At 43.1% G+C, this 22,731-nt stretch overlaps 1 protein-coding gene across 6 annotated transcripts in view; it reads right to left on the bottom strand.

The window, feature by feature from the left end:
• Positions 1–22,731, bottom strand: part of MCTP2 (multiple C2 and transmembrane domain containing 2) — a 249,464-nt gene that overhangs the window by 70,866 nt on the left and 155,867 nt on the right. For all 6 annotated transcript variants that reach the window (XM_017350418.3, XM_051822987.2, XM_070053489.1 and 3 more), the window contains 3 exons: positions 15,187–15,288; positions 13,906–13,980; positions 12,078–12,197 (listed from right to left, as the gene is read on the bottom strand). In XM_017350418.3, the coding sequence (XP_017205907.2) occupies positions 12,078–12,197; positions 13,906–13,980; positions 15,187–15,288 (297 nt within the window). The remainder of the gene's footprint in view (positions 1–12,077; positions 12,198–13,905; positions 13,981–15,186; positions 15,289–22,731) is intronic.

Below are 22,731 nucleotides of genomic sequence, written 5' to 3'. Positions count from 1 at the left end.
ACGGAAGGCAGAGCCCTTCATGAGCCAGTAATTATGAAGCAGCTGTGAGTATCACCGCTCATTCTCGCACTCCTCAATCGGGGTTTATGAATTTGACACTGGCTGGGTTACTTGATCTACTGCTCTCAGTGGAAAGACAGATAAACTTCAACTGCGGGCAGAAGACAAAAATGGACAAGGAGCGTCACCTTTCCCGACTGTTTAAATCCTTCAACGAAGTGTCTGGGCAATTAGAGAGGGAGCGTAATCTTTGCAGAGTGCATTAAGTCTCACAGACCTCCCAGACAATAGATCAGACCTCAGACACATAATGCTTCCCCAGGCTTTTGAACGGGTGTGTTTGATCTCCTCCTCACTGGTGTGTGTTGCTGTAGGTAGCATCCAGGTAGAAGCATTATTCATGAGTGCTGCCGTCCCCTAGCTCTGGCACCGGCCTGCAATCCAGCAAAAGGCAGGAGAGTCTCGGTAATCCTCTGCAGAAATCCGTCTCATTAACACGAGCGTGGGGTCGTTCCATACCCCTGGAAGATATTCTTCCACAAGGTTATGATTTTTGAAAGACACAAAATCTGTTGTGCAAAAGTGAGCGAGTTACATCAGTCATTTGATCTTGAAGCATGGGTGGGGTCAACCTCCAAAACACACCCTGCTTTTTTGTCAATGAAAGGAACTTCACAATAGCTTCACTGAGGAAAACACCAAGTGTGATAAATAATGCTGCAATATGCACAAGAAAGCAAAAGGAAGCAAATCAAATAAAATCCTGGCACTGCAGGCTTTTAAATCTCCACCCGCCCTGTCGGCTGCTCTGCAGGACACATGGGTCGGGCAATAACCTATTTCCTGATGCACACATCCTGTTCCCACTGCTAATCTCACAGTGGAAGCTGGGCTTTTACCATTTATTATAAACATTTTCAAGAACTGCTTACCACGATATATTTTTAATGGATTAGATTTTGGTCAGCTGCTAACAGAGAACCGAGTATTCTCTGTATGAAAGCTGAAAAAAATAGGTTTGCAGAGGGTCTGACTTGCTTCCACTGCTCTCCCTTGTGAGTAATTGGAAGAGCAATGGAAACAGAATAGAAAGAGCCAGAGGTGTCTCGTCTCCCCCCACCCCCTTCTATGATAAGAAAGTCTGGATGCAAGTGTACCAGACCTTATTGGATTTGAACTTTAAGACTGAGCAAAATGTTCAGAAGACAAAGATGGAAATCCATATAATTTGCTCAAGACCATCACAGTTGTTGGCTGATGACACTCAACATCTAAAGCCTAAAGCATTTAAAGTAAAATAATTACACTTTCTTAGAACAAGGCAGTTTCCCCTTGAAAATGCACACTGCAAGGTTTTTTTAAATGTGACCACAAGACAATAGGAGAGCTGGAAATTAACTGTGCTTAAGCAGATCACTCTGGAGTTAGCATTTCAAGCTCAAACTTAAAAAACGGCAAATGAATATATATATGTGTGTATACATTTCACTAAAAGCAATTCAAGAAATGTGAACCTTAACAAGCAGTAAAGAAAGAACTCCCATCTAATGGGTGCTTTAACTTGGTGGTGGCCATGCCAAAGTGAAATAATTAAGAGAATTTGAAAATGTATTATATCGGCCGGTGCCGCAGTTCACTAGACTAATCCTCCGCCTTGCGGCGCCGGCGCACCAGGTTCTAGTCCTGGTCGGGGCGCCGGATTCTGTCCCGGTTGCCCCTCTTCCAGGCCAGCTCTCTGCTGTGGCCAGGGAGTGCAGTGGAGGATGGCCCAAGTGCTTGGGCCCTGCACCCCATGGGAGACCAGGAGAAGCACCTGGCTCCTGCCATCAGATCAGCGCGGTGCGCCGGCCACAGCGGCCATTGGAGGGTGAACCAACGGCAAAAGGGAGACCTTTCTCTCTGTCTGTCTCACTGTCCACTCTGCCTGTCAAAAAAATAAAATAAAAAAAAAAGGAAAATGTATTATATCCACAATGCATCTTCTAATGTTTTTAAAGAAACTGTCTACAGTGTGTGTTTATTTGTGGATAAAATAGCTTTCAAAGAATTTAGTGATCCTGCTCGCAGATCGGAACTGAGGAAAGAAACACCCTTGGGAAGCAATTGGATTTAACACTGCAATTGGCAGGTGTGTTTTGTGCGTGTGCACACACACACACATTTTGCCTCAGTTTCCTTACAATTGCAAAATGTAGAGGCTAAACTGAACAAAAAGCACAGTCTTCAAATTTTAGCTGCAGGTTAGAGAATAAAAATCTCATAAAAGCCAAAAAAGGCTTAAAATGGTCATTTGCCACATAATCTGTACTAACTCAGCAGCAACCTGGATCGCACTCCTTTCTACAGAGATGAATATGCTCCCAAATACATGAGAAAAGGATTTCAAAGACAAAGAAGAAAATAAATTTGAAAATTTAATTTTTCACTAGTGTAATGATGTCTGCTTGTAGATTATGGTAACAAATTAAACATAAATTGCTGAAATTAAAATCCCTAAGAAGTAGCCCACAGAAATCAACCCTGAGAGTCTTCGTCATTTATGAGTTTCTAGCGCCACCTGCAGGACTATCTGCACATAAACACAAGCAGTTGCCAACCTATCCACTATTCTTCCTCTCCTCTCCTCTTTCTCTTTTTCTTCCGTTTCCGGGAGATGGTGGAGGGGTTCAAGTATCAGGGAATCAATGATCTGGTTTTGAAAACCTATGAATTATGAAAATTGTAGAATCCACCCATGAAATGTAAAATTAAATTTGCTGTGAGAGAGGCATATAACTAATGCACCCTCAGCTGATTGACAGCTACACACAGGATGCATCTTACTGTTTTTGTATAACAGGATTTGGGGAAGAAGTCAGCATATACAAGTTTCCTTCACAACAAGACGAGACTTCAGTTGTTTCCAAGGCAAACAGCCCTTGCTGCGGAATCGTTTAGAAATGTCTAGAGTTGCATGAACCTGCTCAATCTAGGGCAGGACATGGCTCACCACCACCTAGTGCTTACTGCGTTCTCTGCTGCTCTTTCAGAACACAGAAGTAAGATCCCACTGCATGAGAAGCATTATCATTGCCATCAAGTGCATTTTTGAAACTTCCAAAACACAAGGCACGGTCATTTTTGTCTCGTCCTTAACATCACTGTCGTCGCCGCCGCCGCCACCACAGCTGTAGGAGGAAACGCACGTTCTAAGAGAAGGGTCCACCGAACACACATGCAGCAGCTGCACACGTGATGTCCCCACATGGCGCAGGACCCACCTGGGCAGCCAACTCTGCAACTCAGACAAAGTTCCAAATGTCAGCAGTGACGGGGGATGCGCTGCTTTGGGAACCGCAGAGACTGTGGGTACCGGGTAGATGCATCTCAGACTCCTAAACTGAAGCTGCAACTGCAGTTAATGCTGATGAAGTCACGTGTTGTCAAAGTGGGGTTGGCTGAGAAGTCCCTGTCCCTCTCCACCCCGGGAGGCCTTGGGGAAGCGCTTTGCTGAGGCCCTCTGCTTCTTCCCCTCCACAGGAACACGGAAGCCCTCCCACTGTAATGCGTCACAGTTCCATCTTGTCTAGATTAAAGCTGCAACCGAGGGGTTCTCTCTTAAGTTGGGTCCAGAAAATATGTCTTTTGTCTTTTTTTACTCAACAAAATGAGGCATTCTGACAATGCATTGCAACAGAACCTTTAAAGAGTTTGGGTATAAAGAGAAAAGCTATTTTAACTTAGATTAAGAGGGTCCCAGGGAGCCTAACACAGCAAACACCATGCGGGAGCATGGCTTAGCTGATTGCATACTAACCCTGGTTTTGATGTAATTATTTTGTTTGTGTGTGTGCACGTGTGAACGTAGTACCTGGACTATCAGGCCAATGAAAACCTTCCTCCCAAATGGCTCAATTTTTAAAAGCCAATGACCCAACCCCCAGATAAGGGGATGGGTAACAAAACACACCTTCCTAAACCATAAATCAAAGGGCAAAAGTACAACGTGCTGCAGGAAACTCCAACCAGACCACAAAGGAGGTTTCTCTCCATAAACATCAGATCAGGCAGCTCGAATGATTACTGGGCTCTCTTGTAACTGTCACCTGCGGCGGGTCTAATTACAGGCTACCCCGGCAAGCACGCCCACATCACACAGCAATAAAAGGGCCCTCCGCGTGCCAGGCCCAGCCAGACAATGCAGAGCACACGCCACCTGATGGGGAGCCCCAGAAGAGCCGCCAGAGAGACTAATAAAAATGACAGCTCAGAAACAAATGACAATGCTTGGACTGGAAAAAAAAAAAGGTAATATCAAATTAGGCAGAAAAATGAGTGCTGAGCATAGTTCTTCAACAGGTTAAAACCTGTGCTTGGAACTGGGTTTTCACACACACACACACACACACACACACACACACACCAGGCCCTTCATTTCTAGAGGTTTTCCATTTTTGCATCACACAAGATGTTTGCACATCCAAGTGTCCCATATAAAAACAGATGGAAAGGGAGGAAAAGCATTCGGTTCTGCAAGGGTCAAAAATAAAACAGCCAATTAACAGGAGTTGTTCACAATGGCGACAGATGTGTCAGTTCTCTCCATCCGCTGCCTGCCCTCCCACCACTGGACGCCTCCTGGCTATGAGGCTGTTAGCAGCACCCTGGATGGGCAGGTCAGGAAAGGCAAGGAAAATGCATCTTAGGGTTATGATGAAGCCGCAAGGCTGTCTCTGGATTTCACCCAGAATACACGGTGGGATACAGGCAGGGTTGGAGGGAGAAGACAACTTCTGGTAACTGCTGTCTGTATTGATTCCAGCATTCTTCCTAGAGACATCTGCCTGTTGCTCATCCAACACCATCCTAAGCAGCGAGGAGGGACTGGCTCTTTGCCACTCAGCAGCTCCCAATGCACTAAATCAACCCTCAGTCACAGAGCTGTGTTACACCGCCTGCGTCTTTCACATGACATTAACTCAAAGTCTGAAGTCATCAAGATGAAATGTATCCTACTTCTGATGGGAAGAACTTAATTTATTAGATCAAGCATGAAGAGTTCTGGCGGAGCCTTGAAGGTACAACTCCAGGCTTGGGCATTCGGTGGCTTCACACACACAGTAATCAGCTTTGAAAATGACCGATCTTTGAAGATCCACCACACAGACTACAGAGGTTTGCATTCCCACACTGTGGTCAAACAAGTCCTCACACAATGCGTCCTTTGCAACCAGACATGTGTGTGTGTGTGCATGCATGTGCCTGCATGATGTATGCATGTTTGTATATGGATGACTGTGTATATGCCTTTCTCTGAATCAGAAGCGCAACGTCATCACCCACTGATAGTTAATTCCTCACACCTGTAGCTCTTTTCCTATTTTAAAAATACTTGCATGCTTATTATCTAATTTGATCCCAAAGAGCAAGTTTGTTTGATATGATTTAATAATCATGACAGCAAGGCGGAAGGAGGGTGTGGGAAGAAGGGTGGGCGGGGTCAGAGAAGGGGAGGAGGAAGGCAAACAGGGGAGCAAGCTGGAAACATGCTGATGGCTAAGTAGGAAAATCCCACCTGTGCCTCAGCACCCCCAAAGCACCCGATGCCCTGGACCATCACTGGCTGTGGCAAGGGAGGAGGGAGCTGGAGGGTGGAGCTTGGAGACAAACACCCAGCACTAGCTGTGTGACCTCCTGAGTCTCCTCTCCCTCCAAGGTGCGAGATCCTAAAATCAAGGTCAAGTGAGTAGGAGGATATCTCTGGAGAGTGGATGAACAAGAGAGAACTCACAGAATGTGCGCAAGACTGAAACTCCTAACTAGAAAACTCAGAAGGCAGGAAACCCGCACTTGCAGCTGTGCTGGCAGTGACAGGGTCCCTGCCACAGGGCTTGCACCGGGATCCCGCCCCCTCACTGTGCAACGGGGCTGTGGGAACGTGCCAGTCCACGCTGCATGGGCATAACACAATGGAGATCTAGTGTTCACGATTCACAACTGCAGTGCCCCAAAATACCAAGTGATTCCACTCGGTGTTAGCTTCCATTCTGTCTGGAAACGCAATTCAATTATAAAATTGAAAATATAAACATGAAAATATGCTAAAATAGTGAATAGTGTCCTTTTACATCCTCAACAGATAATCTTTTTAATGCAATTACTGTAATTTTATTAAATGGCATAATTAGTTAATGCCTGAGAAGCTGTCAATAGAAGGTACAATTATGTTGTTAAAATTATCATCACAATGTGCAATGATGGATTGTTCTTATAAAAAAAATGCTGAAGAAAACTTTAAAATATTTTTGGAACTATTTTATGTAGTCTTCCAGGAAAAGGAAGAGGTGGGAAATCAGCTTATAAATGTTAAGTTCTAAAATGTCAAGGATTTTTAAGCATTTCACATAATAAATGCAAATATTTTAAGCATTTTATGTAAAATATGCTTCCATTTTGCATACATGTGTGTATGAGTGCATGCATGTTTGCAGACATATTTAGGATGTCTCGGAAAAATCCTCCCTTCATGTAAAACGCTTATTGTTATTGGAGCTTTCTTTTCCTTGGCTTTGCAGGAATATCGTGAATCTCCAAGCTCCACTGTAGACGTGGAAAACAAGGCCTGCTGTTCAGATCCCACTGTGACTTGTGGCGGATGTTCGGACCACTGAAAGAGCAGACTCAAACACAGAAGTGTCTAAGTGTGAATATGCTGGTGAGATAACTCAAAGTATACGTGTTAGACAAGTACATAAACATTCAAAGCCTCAAAACATGTCAGCACTGTGTGCAGAGCCCAATACCAAGAAAACACTGCCGCTGCATTTGTCATCTGCACCAAAGCAAAACAACTCTGAGTGATGTGTGGGCCACGGGAGATCACCAACGGAACCAAACTGATCTCCCAAATGTTTACACGGCAACTCTTCATTACCCAGTTGCCTCTGCTTGTGTGTGTATGTATGTGTGTGTGTGTGTGTGCATGTGCAGAATAGGTTCCAAGACAGCAGCTGCTAAGGGCAACATGTAACTCTTTCACATTTCTCAATATTCTAGAGTTTCCAAAATCTCAGAATTTGGTATTTAGTCAACATGAGATCTCACAAAGTGTAGAGCAGCTTGTACTTCATAGAAGAGGGAGGTTGACTGATGTCTTAAATTATTTACTATATTGCAGAATCTGTCAACTCTGAAGAATAAATTCTTCATTTTCCTATACTCAAAAAAATTCAGGAACAAAAGCCACAGATGTTAAAATCATAGCATTATGAAGATACCCATTGATATATGGTAGATTTAGATTACTTTTTAACTTCAAACGTCCAAGTAAAAATTTAATAAAACAAGGAATCCATCAATGCCCCACAGACTTGCCCTCTTTGATGTAGTAGGTGTGTGCCTGAAAGATGGGTGAAAAACAACGCGCATCAATACAATCCTATTTCAGATGCACGAGATCACCGCTATTTAAAGTAACCTTCGGGTGATACCATTTATCAAGAAAAGTCTGCTTCATTATAAGCAGAATATTTTCATATTACCATATATCTTTCGTTCTTGTATAGACAATACTTGTATTCATAAAACATAAGCACACAACAGCAAAACAAAACTGAATCCTTAACACAAGATTGGATCTAAAATACAAATGTAACATGCAAAATTATCTTTTCAAAACAAGTTTATCTATCTTCATTCCTATCAAATAATGTATTTTCAGTGAGACGTTAGGGATACAGAATCGAGAACTACTCCACTAGAAATCTGTGCCTATCTCTTTGACAGCTATTGTTTTAAGATATTTTAATTAAAGGAATGTATGGGTGTAGATGATGGCTCTCTCCTACCCCTATTCTTCATTTTGAACAACTGGGGACTCTTAGAGAAAAGTCTGGACAGTACAGCTTCTTCCCTGACACCTTCTGTGAGTTGTTTCCAGCTTCCACTTCCTTCCCTTGAAAAGTCTTGTACATTATCTGAGAACATCCCCCCGAAATGAGTATTCTATCTGGGAACCAGTCTAGCACGTGCTACTCAGGGCTGCTAGACCAAGGAGCTGGGTCTCCAGGATGTCACATGCATGTGATTCCCAGGGATGGAGCACCTCTCAGTGACGGTGCTGACCTTCCTGCCTTCTCTTCTCTTGGCCCCATCATCTTGAATAAAACATGGAAGCTACACTTGACTGCACAGGACTGTTAGCCCCACTCACTCAATAAGCAGGTTTCCCCTAATGCATCCTGGACAAGACTCACCTCCCACAAACAGCACCCAAACACATATTTAAAATGATCCATATGGTTGCTCCTAGAGGCATTATCTAAATAAAAGGACAAGTGTGTCATTTGGGGCCTGAGAGACAATACAGCCCGATGGTTAAGCATGCGGATTCTAAGACCAGATGGCCTGGGATAAAATCGGTTTTGGCTCTTGAAAACCTATGAGCTCTGACCCCTTACTTCACCTCTATAGGCTCACTTTTCCCCATCTGCAAGAACAAAGTAGCACCCAACACCCACATCAGCAGGTTGTTGTGAGAACCAGATGAATTAACATTTGTCAAATGCTCGAGACACTGTCTGACACACAGCAGGTGCTGAAACAACAAGGGCTTATGACGTCCCTAGGCCTCGAAGTCTGCTTGGAAATGAACTTGCCCATGTGCAGAGACACCAGGAATAGTCACAAATCAAGTCACAGGGAGGGAGACGGATGTACTTCCTTCTATCCAAGGTGTGGAAGTTGCATTTGGCCCCTGTTAATAAACTGGAACCTTATATCAATGTATCTTCCAACTGGGAAAGAATATGACTTTTTGAGGGACAAAAAAGATGCTTAATTTAGTACAAATTGTTGATTAAAACTTAGAAAAATACAATACAATAAAATATTCAGGGAACATAGGGAAAGGAGAAAGATTCAAAAGATAGGATGAGATACATTTTTATATCCGTCCTCCCAAAAGTTAGCCTTCAGAAACATGAAATGCAGTAGTTTGACCATTGTTATTTAAAAAAAAGCCAAAATTTAATTTCTTACAAATAATTCAAAGGTATGCAAGTGTCAGCGCCTGGGAGATAACTTCCTTCTCTGAGTGTTGAGAACATTGTCACACATAGCTCTGCTTGGACAGAAACCACTGTTCAAGTTTATCCACCCCTTCCAAGTAGACACCATGTGGACCCTGATCTTAGAAAGCTGCTTTTAACTGTTGTCTTCAACAAGATATGCTAAGTTCAAACACACCTACACAGGCATCCTTGGAAAATGTATGGTTTGCTCCCATAAAGTCTGAAAATTAACAGTCAGAATATAATAGCTTCCTACAAAGTACATACTTTGAGTTTTTGGGAACTAGACACAAGAACTTGAAGTTAACAGACTATTTTATGTTTTCTCACAAGTAAAAGGAAGAATAGATGGTTTCTTCAGTTCTATCTTAATTGTGGGGTAGCGGCACCACTGCCCGTACTTCTAGGGGTTCATTTCATAACCGTGCAGTGAATGTTGAATATCACTTGTCCCAAGTTGGAAGAGAGGTGAAAGTCTTCAAACGAGGCTGGATGTTTAAAGAACTCCTGGCCTACCATTTTGTTTGAAAGCATCACAGATTTGTCCCCCTTCTACGGTCACAATGAGCAGATGGAGCACAAACCAAGTGTCCCATTGATGGAGAAAGGCCAGGAGCAGGTTCTAGTCTCTACAGGTCACAGGAGAACATGAGGCTCTTGGGGTCACCATCAGCACTCAGGGCACTGCCATGGTTAAGGGAGGCAATAGGCTGGGGATCTGCTTTATGGCCTTCCTACTTCTGTCTGGCTCAGGTCACCTGCACAGCCAACACCCTGTAGCAGGACAACTCATCGCGGAGTCCCCAGTCTCAGGGGCACAGCACTGCCACCAGGAGCAGCCTCCAGGTGGGCAATACCAGGAACTACCCTCCCCACAGCTGAGAAGGCTGCAGGCAAGGTCCATGAAAGCAATGGTCTTCCCAACCAAAAGTAAGATTTGGCTACCCACATGTTGTTAAAAAGAAAAAAGAAAAAAACACAAAAGGGCAGGGAGCTAAAATGCATTTTTTAAAGTTTGTCTTAAAAAGTCATTTTCTGTATAGTCCCTTGCTTTAATAGCAGAACTATTATTTATGACAGTAGTAACAAAAATGATTTTTAATACAATTACTCGACAACTTAGGAAGGAAAAACACCTGTCCTTTAGTGTCCGCAGTATCTCAGAGATTCACCAGGTCTGGTCAACAGAGGTGTTACTGAGCTTCAAATTCAAGCTGAGAAGTTACAAAAGCAAAAAGGTTCCACCCCAATCAGGACAAGCAAAAGACAGAGTTTATGTGCACGGAACTCCAAGGTGACTCTCTGCATGTTCTTCAGCGATGTCCAGTGGGACGTGCGCCATATACACACAAGTCCCCCACGGTCTCACGTATCCCTAAAACTCAGACTTTAGCAGACACCCCACTTGAAACTCACTACGCACACAGAAGGGCAGCTAGAGCTGGTGTTCTCACTGAAGAACAGCCAACAGCCACCAAGGCAGCCCACATTTGCCAGCTTGGCAGCAGGCTCAGGCTCATGGTGGCAGCAGGGAAGCCCTCCGCAACCCCCTGCCAAGGCTCCCTACCCATCTAGAAGTCCTCTGGATTAGGCAACCTATTCCTATGCATTTGTTCTGATCTCTCCAGATCAGCCCGGCAGCCCATTCATCATGTCTGTCATCCCCTGCAGAATCCAGGGCAACAGACCTGTTTTTCTGAAAGCACAGCACCAGAAATGCAATTCCAGAAGGCGGAAATCCTCTTCCCCTGCAGCGGCTGGCCAGCCTGCGGCCTGGAAGACGACACCGATTGTGTCCACTTTCCTCTCCTCCCAGAATGACCCAGAACATTCCATGGAAGCTTTGAAAGGGAATTCAAGTGGGAAGCAGAGCTGGGGAGGCGACAGAATCAAACACCATGAAGCCACTGGCAGAGGAGAATGTGAGAGGGAAGTGGACAAGTAAACGGAGGAAACAAGTCCTTTTATCAAGGCCAAATGTTTCAGCAATTTCAGACGGCACAAAATGTCCACTAGAGATCAAATCTGCAGCTGGCATAGGCCCTCTGTATCCTGAAGCCAGGGAAAACTGAAATAAACCCAAACAAAATGTTCCCCACTGGCCAAGAAAATGCCTCTTGGGGGTCTGATATAGTTGATTGCATAAAAAAGGTAGGAGTGATCTGGAAACAATGACACTGTTAGCTGATATCTGTAGTAGCGTTTGTGAGGCTGCAGCTACAGCGTAGACACTGGGGATGTGCTGACAACAGTAGACGAAAGGCACACGTGAAATGCAGAAACCAGAGCTTCCAAAGATTGTGGCCGTGTCCACTCTCAGACCACTCAAACCTTGTAGGGGTCCCTACAGTGACCTCTGTACAGCACAGAAAGTAGTGGGACACCAACAAATGGAGAGTTTGCAGCCGGGAGATGTGGTTTCTCCTCCTGTGGCTGACATTATCGATCTGATCAAGGACAGAGGAGGGAGGAGGCGGGCTATGTGAAGCAAGGGCACTGTGCCAACCCTGAAGTCCTTCCAAGACTCCTGGACTCTCCGTGGTAGACTCTGGTAGTTTTCAGATCTCTGAGACTATATTATGTCCACAAGCATGAGCCAGTGTTATCTAAGAATGTCACATACAGAAGACAGTCTGCTTCCTATTGCAATACAGGATGATCATTTATGCCCAAGTGGTCTGATATTACTAAGTGTTCTGAACATCAATGTTTGTGGATGATTTGTTTAAAACCAGACTGATCAAGCAATAATGTACTCATTCCTGGCACATAATGAAACTGTACAAATCTGGCTAAGAGGACTAGAGAGACATCTAGGTGTGCAGAGTAGGCCTGACCAGCGCCCTTAAACTCACAAGTGGGAGGTGAGTAGAATTTGGGAAACTGAAGGATTCTAAAGACAGATTTGACTTAGGTCAAATCTTAGAATGACAACCACTACACCATCACTCATGTCATAACATATTTTAGGAAGATAAAACCACACAAATAAGCAGCGAATAACCTGACCTTTGGAAGGAGGCTTACCACAAATGCTACTGCACTTCTTGACGTGGATTCCCACTGGAAGCAGCTCTTGAGGAACTGGACCGTGTTCCATATCGCCACGGTGATCCTCTTCACGCGGTCCACATCTCTCGATAAGATCTGGTGTCGCAAAACAGAAAACAAGGAACTGCGTTTAAATATTCCAAATATTCCCTTAAGGTCAGCTAGCTTAATCTATGCTGTGTATCTGCCAATTAAAAACTAAGTCAAAAGGAAAAGTTCTGATACTTTGAAATCACTTTTTAAAAAAATACTGTTATCCACAGAGGAAAAGAAAGCCCAATTCCTTTTATAGCTCATTTGATGAAGAATAGCCCGTTTCAACAAGGTGCAGGACAAAATGAAGCTGATGAAATCTATGGCACCCAGGCATTGGGTGTGGGTGAATTTGTGTACGTGGTATATGGGCATGGGGAGACGGAGGGTGAATGTTGTCCACTTTGGAAACAAGTGAATAGATTCACAGTAGAAACAGATTTATTGTAGCTCATCTGCTGCAGAGATCACAGGACAGGACAGTTCTGGGAGGGAATCCCGTCACCCCACTGCCAAGTTGTGGACAAGTGTCGAGGTCTGTCACTTACAATTTAGTGTTCATATTAGTCCTAAACTTTCAGGTTGAGAACTAGAGGGGTTCAAAAAGTGCCAGTCATGTAGCAAGTACCTCTAAGTCTGGTCATCAGCAAAAAGCGTCAACGCTGTGAGAATTTGAGGGACCAGCGTTATAAGAGGCATGGGGGGTGGGGGTCCTAGGACACCCCGGGGGTTTGAGCAGCACGTGCCCTGGTGCTCTCAGGGCTCAAAGCTGCTGCCGGTGGAGAACATATTTTGCAAATGTGCTACAGCAGATTCATTTCAAGTTGCTTGCAAAGCAGCTCCCCCACCTGCCTCAACTCTGGTTTTAACTTTCAAGTAAACAAAGTGAAAGGCAACACCAACAACAACAACCAAAAAAATAAGCACTTACTTGGGTTACCCAAAAAAAAAAAAAAATTATTACACACTCAATGTTACAGCAGACCCAAGCAAAACACATGCAGTTTCCCTTCAGAAGCCGTGCCCAGCGGTTCACGGGAAACGAAGGGACGGCACAGGGGCTTCATGCGTATCTGCTTTATGGGCGCCACAGCTGCTCACCCCAAAGGAAGTGGGGGAAGTAATAAATGCGTTGAAAAGGGGACACTCTGTTCTCTGTTGCACAACTGCACGGGGACAATAGGTACAGGGTGAGAGCCTGGACCGCGTCTGACAGGGACGGAGAGTGACTTCACGCAGAGGACACAGGGAAAGAACGTGCAACTTCCCCTCCAGGCCCTGATCCTCACTTCCTGACGAACTGAGGAAACTAAGGGAACTAAGGGGCACGGGCCGGGGGAGCAGCAGTGATTCACCGTGGGGTGACATGCCAGCACAGCACTGGCAGGTAGGCGCTGCCGCGGGTGAACGCCGAAGCGAGCGCAGATGGAGCTCCTGTCCCCTCCCTGCTCTTCAAAGGGCAGGGCCAGCAGCAGCTAAGATTAAAGGAGAGGAGGCAGGCACGGAAACCCAGAGAAACCCAGCAGGGCACGGGAGCCGCCTTGGTATTAGCCACGGTAGCTCTAGCTCGGGGCAGGATGGGGCAAAGTGGATGGTCCCGACTTCTTCACCCAGCAGGCTTGTTAAGTCCTCCCCTTCTAACTGGGGCGAGTGAAGTCCTTGTCTCAGGAGAGCAGGGCGACAAGGAGCAGAGGGAGGGAGGGGGAGAAGCCACAAGCAATGACAAGGAGGTGTCCTAGGTGCTGAGCCCACCAGCCTGGTGCACACCTACCTTTTTGGACAGCTTGCGGCCGTCTTCAACAAAGCGCTTTTCTCTGGGGGTGAAGGTCCTGATGCTTGCCTTGACCTAGAAAGACGCGGTGTTTAATGGGCAGGATTCCTATCCGCTTCCTCCTTGTCTCCTACTGAGTGGGAGCAAAGAGGAAACAGACACCTTCCAACCTGGAGAAGTGCAGGCTTCTCCTGTGCTCTCCAGGGGTGAGCAGGATCACTCCCGGGGACAGGCCCTGGCAGGGCACACTGGGGCAGGGGCGGGGCTGTGTCCACTGTGCTACCTCCTCGGAGGTTTTTAAACCACCCCAGCGATCAAGGTCCCCAAGTTCTGCGGCTCCCCTCACAGTGCTCAGAAGTACTCTTTCACCAGTAGTGACTGGTATGTGAGTATCAGTGTCCAGGTTATAAAAACACCTTTCCGCAGAGAGTCCCGTCTCCTTCCAATGACCTGGAAACCCTAGGACAGGAGCCATGGTGGCCCCGTCTGACAGGGAGGAGACTGAAGCGTGAGAGGGATGTGGCGACTCGTTCGGTGCATCAGACGGCAGAAAACCTCCAGGAAACAATATCCCTGCAGGTTGGCTGGTTCACTGAAGAATCACTTAACCAAAATATTTTCTATGTACAGCTCTCCTGCTCTTTTCCCTTAAAGCCAGGTTTCAGAGACTGGTGCTTGCCAGAAGAAAGCAGTAGATGAAGGCACACAGTGGAGCCTGCCCATACGACTTCCTTGAGGGGAGAATGAATGAAATGGGAAGACTTACAAGGAAGGAACCACAGCTCTGTACACTGAAGACAGCCCCCAGACTTCTAGCATTGCCAGAAACTTGGGGACACAGAGATACATACACACAGGTCATTACACGTTGCCTGTGTGCGTATCTATTATATATCTTCTACTACATAGGTTATATATAAATGATTTAAGGTCATATATATTACACATAGATTATATATTATAGGTCATATAGCTACTATATAGATATTAATATAAATTTGATACAATATATAGATTATATAAAAATTGCTTCTGTTTCTTCAACTTTTTTCCTTGATATTTAGATTCACCAGGAATTAAACACAGTCACTTCTGGCTCACACGATTAGCACTCTGAAATTTGGGAAGCACAGCACCAATTTTATTGATGGATTTTAAAGCACTGCTCTTCCTTCCCTCTGACGTTAAGATGCCAGAACATTTTAGCCTGATTGGAGTGTCTCTGGCCAACTGTTATTTTAGGTACTGAAGATTTGGGAGGGTTGGCCCACTTGGACTTACCGGATTATATATGAGGTCCATCTCTAAGTAAATTGCTCCTTTGAAAGCTTGCTCTAAATCTTTATTTTTCAGCACATAACAGTTCGGCTGTCCGTCTCTAATCTGTGACAAACAAAATATAAAATACCTATTAGTGTAAGTTTTCTATGTGGGTGTAAGCTGAATAATCAAAATTAATTTGGGCAGAGTTGAGAATGTAGAATAACAGATACAACAAATATTAAGAAGCTACTAAATTCATTACACATCAGCTTGTAATAGGAAGATAAGAATGTCCAGGCTGAAACGCACGTGTTGGGAGAAAAATCACTCACGCACTAGACTACAGTCATGACTGCACTGTGCCACAGGCCTTTCCTTGAAAAATCCTGGAGATTACATGTTTTCATTTCCTCCAAACTGATGCATATTCAAAAAATTTCTGGCCCAAGCGCGATTGTCAAGGTCACGGGAAAAGGAAAGATCAGGAAATTGTCGTAAATCAGAACACTAAGGAGATAAGATGATTAAATGTAGTGCGGTACCCTGGATTGCATCCTGGGAAAGAAAATGATTTTAGTGCAGAAACGGGTGTCATCCAGACAAACATCCCAGCTCAGTTCTTGTTGGGTGCCACTGTGGGCTGTTTTCAGTTCTGACAAATGTTTCCTGGTAATGCGAGACGTCAACATCAGGAGGGACCTGCGAGGGACTTGTGGGAACTTCCTGTGTTCTCTTTGCAACTTTTCAAAATTATTAGAACATTTTGAAGAAATGAATAAAAAATATGTTAACAAAATGGTCACTGTTTCACTAGCCAGGAAACAATGCAGAATGAAAAACTAAATCAGCCTCACTAGCATTGAGGTTAAAAAAAAAATCAATTAAAATGCACAAAGCACTGAGGAATCTTCTTAGAAGCCAGATCTCTGCCACCCTCCCCAGGCCAGCACGTCACCTTGGTTCCACACAGAGATCTACCCACGGGTCCCAGCATCAGACATGCCCAGGCAAACACCTCTAAGTACCATTTTGGCAACTCTCTGGCTGCTCTTTAAGTCATGCTAAATAGCTTGACTTAATCATTCTCTGTTCAGATTTGATAGCAGCCAGGCTTTTATTACACACAGTAGCAGTATTTGTGTTGATTAAACTTCTGGCCCTTAAGAAGTACACCATTAACTCTAACAGGACATCTGCAAAACCTGAGCTACTGGAAGCTCTGCTTGGGACTGTAATAACCAAAACGTAAGCAACATAGGAAGTTTGAGGGCATGAAATTTGTGCCCTATTTTCAATGACCATTACTGTCATCACAAGCTACAAACAGCGGTGGAAACGAGTTGAATAAGTCACAGGGAAACAGCAATCCCACATTACAAGGGAGAGGCCGGCTTCCTTCCCCAGCCACCCCACCTCTCTGGGCTGAATAGGTTTTATGCAGAAAGATGGTTTCCCTGCCCGGTGGCTGGGGGGAGGGGTCCCCATAAAGACGCTGTTTCCTTCCTAAACGGTGTCCAAACAGGATTCTGAGCGTCCGCTCTGATACACAGCCCCACTCAATAAACTGTGGGTGTTAAAGTTGAAAGAAATAAATACAGAAACAGCATGATACTTTGCCAAGTGGACTTTGGTCCAACTTTGCTTCAGCCCACAGTCATTGTACTGTTATCTTAAAATTTCCACGATTTCTTAAGGGCCAGGGAAGGTCAACAGAAGAACAAGTATCAGTATAAAAAGAAATATTTTATAGCAAAAAGTTTTTTTTTTTAATTTAGTAAATGACAACTTCCTGTTACTCAATGTCCCTAGCATTGTGTCAGCAAAACCCTGAATCCACCCAGGCACACTAAAGCAGTCATCAAAGCTATAAGGCACGATGAAAGCTATTCATGTTGAGCGCTTTAATAGAAAAGTATCTTAAAACATGTGAATTAAAATTCATTAAGTTGTAAAAAGCCTGAAGTTACAGAAAAGATGAAGAGTCCCTTCAAACTTCACAAACACCAGCATCCCTTCCTCTGAGTACCAATTAGAAGGGAATCTAGCATTTATTCTAACTTTTACTGAGGATGTATATTCATAGAGCCCTGATATAGTATTTAACTCCTTTGCGTACGTGACAAACTGCAGATGTTGCAACTTCATTTTTTATGTGTCAAAATTTGGTGATTTATTTGCACTAGTTTATAGATTGGTCTCATGTTTATATACAACTGTATGCAATTCAAAATGCCCATAGACTATGAGTTATCAAGAGTTCTATTATTGAACAATTGATTCACTCCACTTTTTTAGTTTGTCTGCTACAAGAAACATCTTAAAAAAAAAAAAAAACACACCACAAAAGAAGCCTCTGAGTGCAATGAGGGAGACTCCATCTCACTCAAACTGAGAGGCATGGATAAAACAATTTCTCAGGCTTCAGCTCGGCAAGATAAATGCTTCCAATTGACTTGGTAGACATCTTTGTTTTCTTGCCTTTTCATAGGCAGAGAGCAGGATATTAGGCAACCATATGAGGACAGTGTCTCCACAGGGCAGCAACATAGATTTAACCTAATTAGGAATACAAACTTCCACAGTTTCCAAAGCAAACATTTTCACGGATTTTTGGAAACAATGCATCATAATGCTTTTAAGAATATGAGGGACAGTAAATTCCTGGTTGAATTAGCTCACAAATGGAAGAGGGCAGGAAGTCTGAGTATTGATTCAGGATTTGGGAGCCCAAGTAAAAGTTACTGAGAAGGTATCTCGTCTTAAATTTTTAATCTGACCCACAATTGTCCTCAAATTATTCAACCTTTATTTCCATATAAAAGAATATTAAATCTGCTTAAACAGGATTCAAGCACAGAATATACAAAACTAATCTTTGAGCTACATTCATTATATTAGAAAATTATATTCTTTTATAATCAGTATACAACTGAGGCTGGTGTAACAACAGAGAAAACTTCTCATCTGGACCTTTTGTTTTACTACACAAATCTCCTAGGTGATGAGTTAACCGATTCAACGGAAAAGTTAATCAGAATCAACGTGAAGGAATAAAACCCTTAGGAAGGGAGAAAGAGACACATTTACAATCTAAACCAGACTACAGCGTCCTACTGATTCTGTCATCCTTTGACGTAGGAAATGGAGAATATTTGTGTATAAACCTGCATCACCCTATACTTTCCCTGGTACCCATTCACATTCTTGCTCTCCCACCCCATCTCTGCAGCTCCCTACCCCCCAGACCCAGTTCAAAAATCAGGAAATGAAAATATCCACTAGGTCACCGCTGGCCCCATTCAGAGCCAGAATCCAGCCCCTCAACCTCTTCTACATAGACCACACTCCCTCCCCTCCTGGACCCCCAGGGTCAATCAACCCATCCACACCAGAGGCCAGAACCAGATCCGAATTTTGCAACAGCACAAAACCTTGAGGCGCTTGCAGTTCTTATCAGCTGGCTCCCCTAAAACTTGCATGTGAATTCTCTATAAAATCAGTTGACAATCCTAGAAATTGTATAAAATTCACAATTAACATTAAACCCATTCATCCCATTTTAAAAATTACTATTTTCTGGAAGATAGAAATAGACACAGAGAGATCTCCCATCCACTGGTTCACTCCCCAAATCCCCACAATAGCTGGGAATGGCCCAGATCAAAGGCAGGAGCTCAGAACTCAGCCTGGGTCTCCCTTATGGGTAGCAGGGACCCAAGGACTTCAACCATCACATTCTGTCTCCCAGGATGCGCATTAACAGGATGCTGGAGGTGGGAGCAGAGTGGAGACTGGAGCCTGGGCACTCTCAGATAAGATGCAGTTGTTGTGTCTGACCTGCCTAAGCCAAAAACCCACCCCAAGAACATTAATATCTTTCTTAATGAATAAACACAGGTATGCAATTTTTAATGTATGTTTGTGTGGCTCTTACAAGAAAATTTCATTGGGTGTGTTTTTGGATTCTAGATAGAGGTGAACTGAGTTTAAAATCGGGTTCTGCATCAGACTGCCAGGATAACTGGATAAACTAAGTTCCTGGTTGTTCAGTTTCCCGATCTGTAAAATGTCAATAAAAACAGGAAACAACTCAGAGGTTGCCATGAAATAATCAGCACAAAGCAATAACAATGACAGATTCACAGGAATTGCATGTTAAATATCTATTTTTAGTCTTAATTTATGTCATTTTTAATTGCTTATGTTTTACATTTAAAAATCTACAGGACACACTCCCCTCCATGTAATCACCAAATATCCTATGTAATTTAGAAAGGATCTGCACCTCATGAATATTCTGGAACTAACTAATCCTCTGCTGTAGTTCATTAAGATTGTTTTCAGAACTGTGAGCAGTGTGACAAATTTCTACCTGGATATCTGTGCATCTGCAATAACATCCCCACAGGTAAATTCCTGGAGGTGGAACTGCTGAGTCACAAGACATGCCTGTTTTTATGGTTTGGGCTAATGTAGTCAATTTGTTCTCCTAAAATGAATTAATTTATACTCTCAGCTTCAGCAAATAAGTATTTCCCTGCAACCTGGACAACCAGAGGCATTTTTGTTGAATATACAGCAATATCATAGGAACAAATAGTCTCAGGTTGTTTTAATGTACACTTTTTTAAAGTGAACATTTTTGCCCATATGTTTATTAACAGTAGACCATGGTTGAGTCATCTCGCATGTCTGGCATATAACATCTATGTGCCTACAGGTATCAGTGCATCCTTTTGAACCCCGGATGCCATGCCAACACATAGCTCAACTATAAATGCTCAAAGGATACTTCTTTATTGAAGTTTAATCCACTTTACCAAACTGACTCTACAAGGCTTATACCAAGTCATTCTTCCTCCAACAATACAAGGCTTATACCAAGTCATTCTTCCTCCAACAATACTCGAGAGTGTCTTATTTCTACACTTGATAATAAAAAATTCTTTACCATATTGGTAATGATTTCATAAAGTAATTTCCTAATTTAAGTTGCTAACTCGACATAGATGTTCTCTGCGTGCACTCCAGGTGCTCAATGTGTGCCACAACTCTAGTTACCAGTTCAGTTACCCACTGACATCCCGCCACACACCTGCAATGCATTACAACCATCATCTTCAATTCACCCCCAGAGCAGTATGACAGAAATGTTATAGAACTTGTCAAAAGTCACAGTGCCAACCTAGGGGAGAAGCCAGGGCACCAGCCCAGGAGGGCTGGGTCTCTGCTCTGCCACCTAACCTCCAGCTTCATAACTGAATATATCATGAGCCATGCGCATGCTGAGTCACTACTAGGATCCCTCTCTAACTTTTCAGATCGATTCGCTTTTCCTTATGATTACTAATTAATAATTAATATTATCCATTTGTTGATAAGCTGCTAGCATTTTTTTTAACCAGTCAATCCTTTGTTTTAATTTAGGATTCTGATTTTATCTTGAGCATACTGACATCTTGAGATTTTTTCTTTTTTGCCTCTTGCCATTGCTGATTTCCAATTTGCTTTTTCTTGCATACGATTTTACCACTCTTTTCCCATTTTTAAATGGAGTTTTAAGTGTTTGATCTTTAACTTTTCTTGACACTGTTCCTGTGCTTACGGTAACGACCTGGCGCATCTTCTCCTGATGAATCAGAAGCCAGTTTCCTCAGAACTACTTATTAAATAGCTATCCTTTCCTCAATAACATAATTCAAGAATATATATAAAATGATCTCCAGTTTGAGTTTCCCTTCAAGTTCTTCACTACAGTTCTACAATTTCCTTACACAGATCATAGACATTACCTTATTTGTTGTCTTCCATTGTAGTCCTTGATGCATTTTAAGAATCTACTGAAAGCAATGGAATTTGTGTTCTTACTATTGATGTTATTCAGTTTTTTATGAAAATATCCTGCCTATGAATTTTATGTTTATAAAAGCCTGAGAACATCAGGGATCTGTAAATGACGTACTGACTTCATTAAAATAAGCACACTTTCCTTTTTCTTCATAATGTTGCAATGGCTGGGTCTGAAAAGAAAGGCTTGACTTTCCACGGTTAATCTGTTAGTGTGGAAACTCATGAAGTGCTCGGAGCACTCCTATGCCACAGGTACAACTGTTGTCTTTTCAGAGATGAAGACACAGAGGAACATCTCCAGTGCCTCACCAGTGAAGGTGATGTCTATAACACTCCTCACGATACCGTTCACCGTCTTAAGGAGGTGCTCATCACTAACTCATGGGACTATTTTTTTACAATCAAAAATGGGTGTTGAATTTTATCAAGTGTCCCAGGCAGGTCATCTGTAATGTATCAATGACATAAATTACACAATTAGAGCTCCTTATGTGTTGAGATTTACTAGGATTCCAGGATAGGTATATAATTTTTTGATTGAATCTACATTTTTCATATGGGTTATTTTAATCTCAGGAAAAATTCATAAGTTTTCTTCTTCAAACTCTTAATAAATTTAAATAATGTAAAAAAATTGCCTGTCTCCTAAGTCATATTTATGAAATACATGAAGGTTATATACCTTAAAAAAAGAAAAAAACTTGTTCATAAAGTGACTTGAATCTGTTATTTTCTTTAGATGAGGGAGGGAAGCAGAAAGCAAAAAGAATAATTTGAGGACTTTTTCCAATCTCTCCATAATCGTTCTTGCTAAGCAGCCGATTCGGTACCTGACATCCAAGTTGCTCCGATTATGCTTCTGAGGGCAATTTTCTTTGCCGCTTTGTGCACACATCCACGTCTGCAAATACAGCGCTGTCTCACTGCAAGATCCCCATGTCTGCAGCACCCAGTCTTGCACGCTGTGTCTGACCCCGCGTCTTCTCAGATACCTCAGTGAAGTTCCCTGATGCGCCTCACAGCCGTGCGCTATCTTTCTCACAGTTTCCTCATCCTTGCTGGTACACTCTCCTCTTTTCTTCATTAACGCTGTGAATGCTTTGTTTCAGGGCAGAGGAACTGCTACTCGGATGGATCACACCCACTGTTCCATCCTTCCCGCTCTGTTGATGTTTTTATCTTTATTGATTCCTTTTTAATTCTCTGATTTGATTCTTTTGTTGAGTTGCTTAATTGATTTTCAGCCTTCCGTGTTTAGTGATAAAACCATTCAAGGAAAGAATTTCCTCTGAATCATATTCTTGGCCTTTATCCACCCATTTTCATGTACGCATTGAATTGTCGATTTGTAAGTAGCCCATGATTACAGTTTTGGTATCTACGTTAGTGACTTGGGAATCTTTTCCACCAGGCAGTTTAGTACTTCATTTTTTAAAATTTCTATTTCTATAGTACTCTGATCACTGAAATTTCTGCCTTTTGGGGTCTACTGAAGCATTTGGACCCACATGATCAATATTTGAGTTAAATGAACATTTGAACAGGATAGTCTATTTTTATGTATATAGTCACATATTCAGCCATTTACTGCTTATTCTCCTACATTTGAGAGCCATCACTTCAGTGTGCTTAGAAATCATCATCTGATAATTTGCTAAAAATGGAGATTCCAGAACCTCACACCCAGAAATTCAGTACCTGTGGCAATGCATA

This window comes from Oryctolagus cuniculus, chromosome 12 (assembly GCF_964237555.1).
Source record: "Oryctolagus cuniculus chromosome 12, mOryCun1.1, whole genome shotgun sequence".
NCBI lineage: Eukaryota > Metazoa > Chordata > Mammalia > Lagomorpha > Leporidae > Oryctolagus > Oryctolagus cuniculus.
The sequence above is the reverse complement of the archived record's forward strand: the minus strand, read 5'-3'. Positions and strand labels throughout refer to the sequence as shown.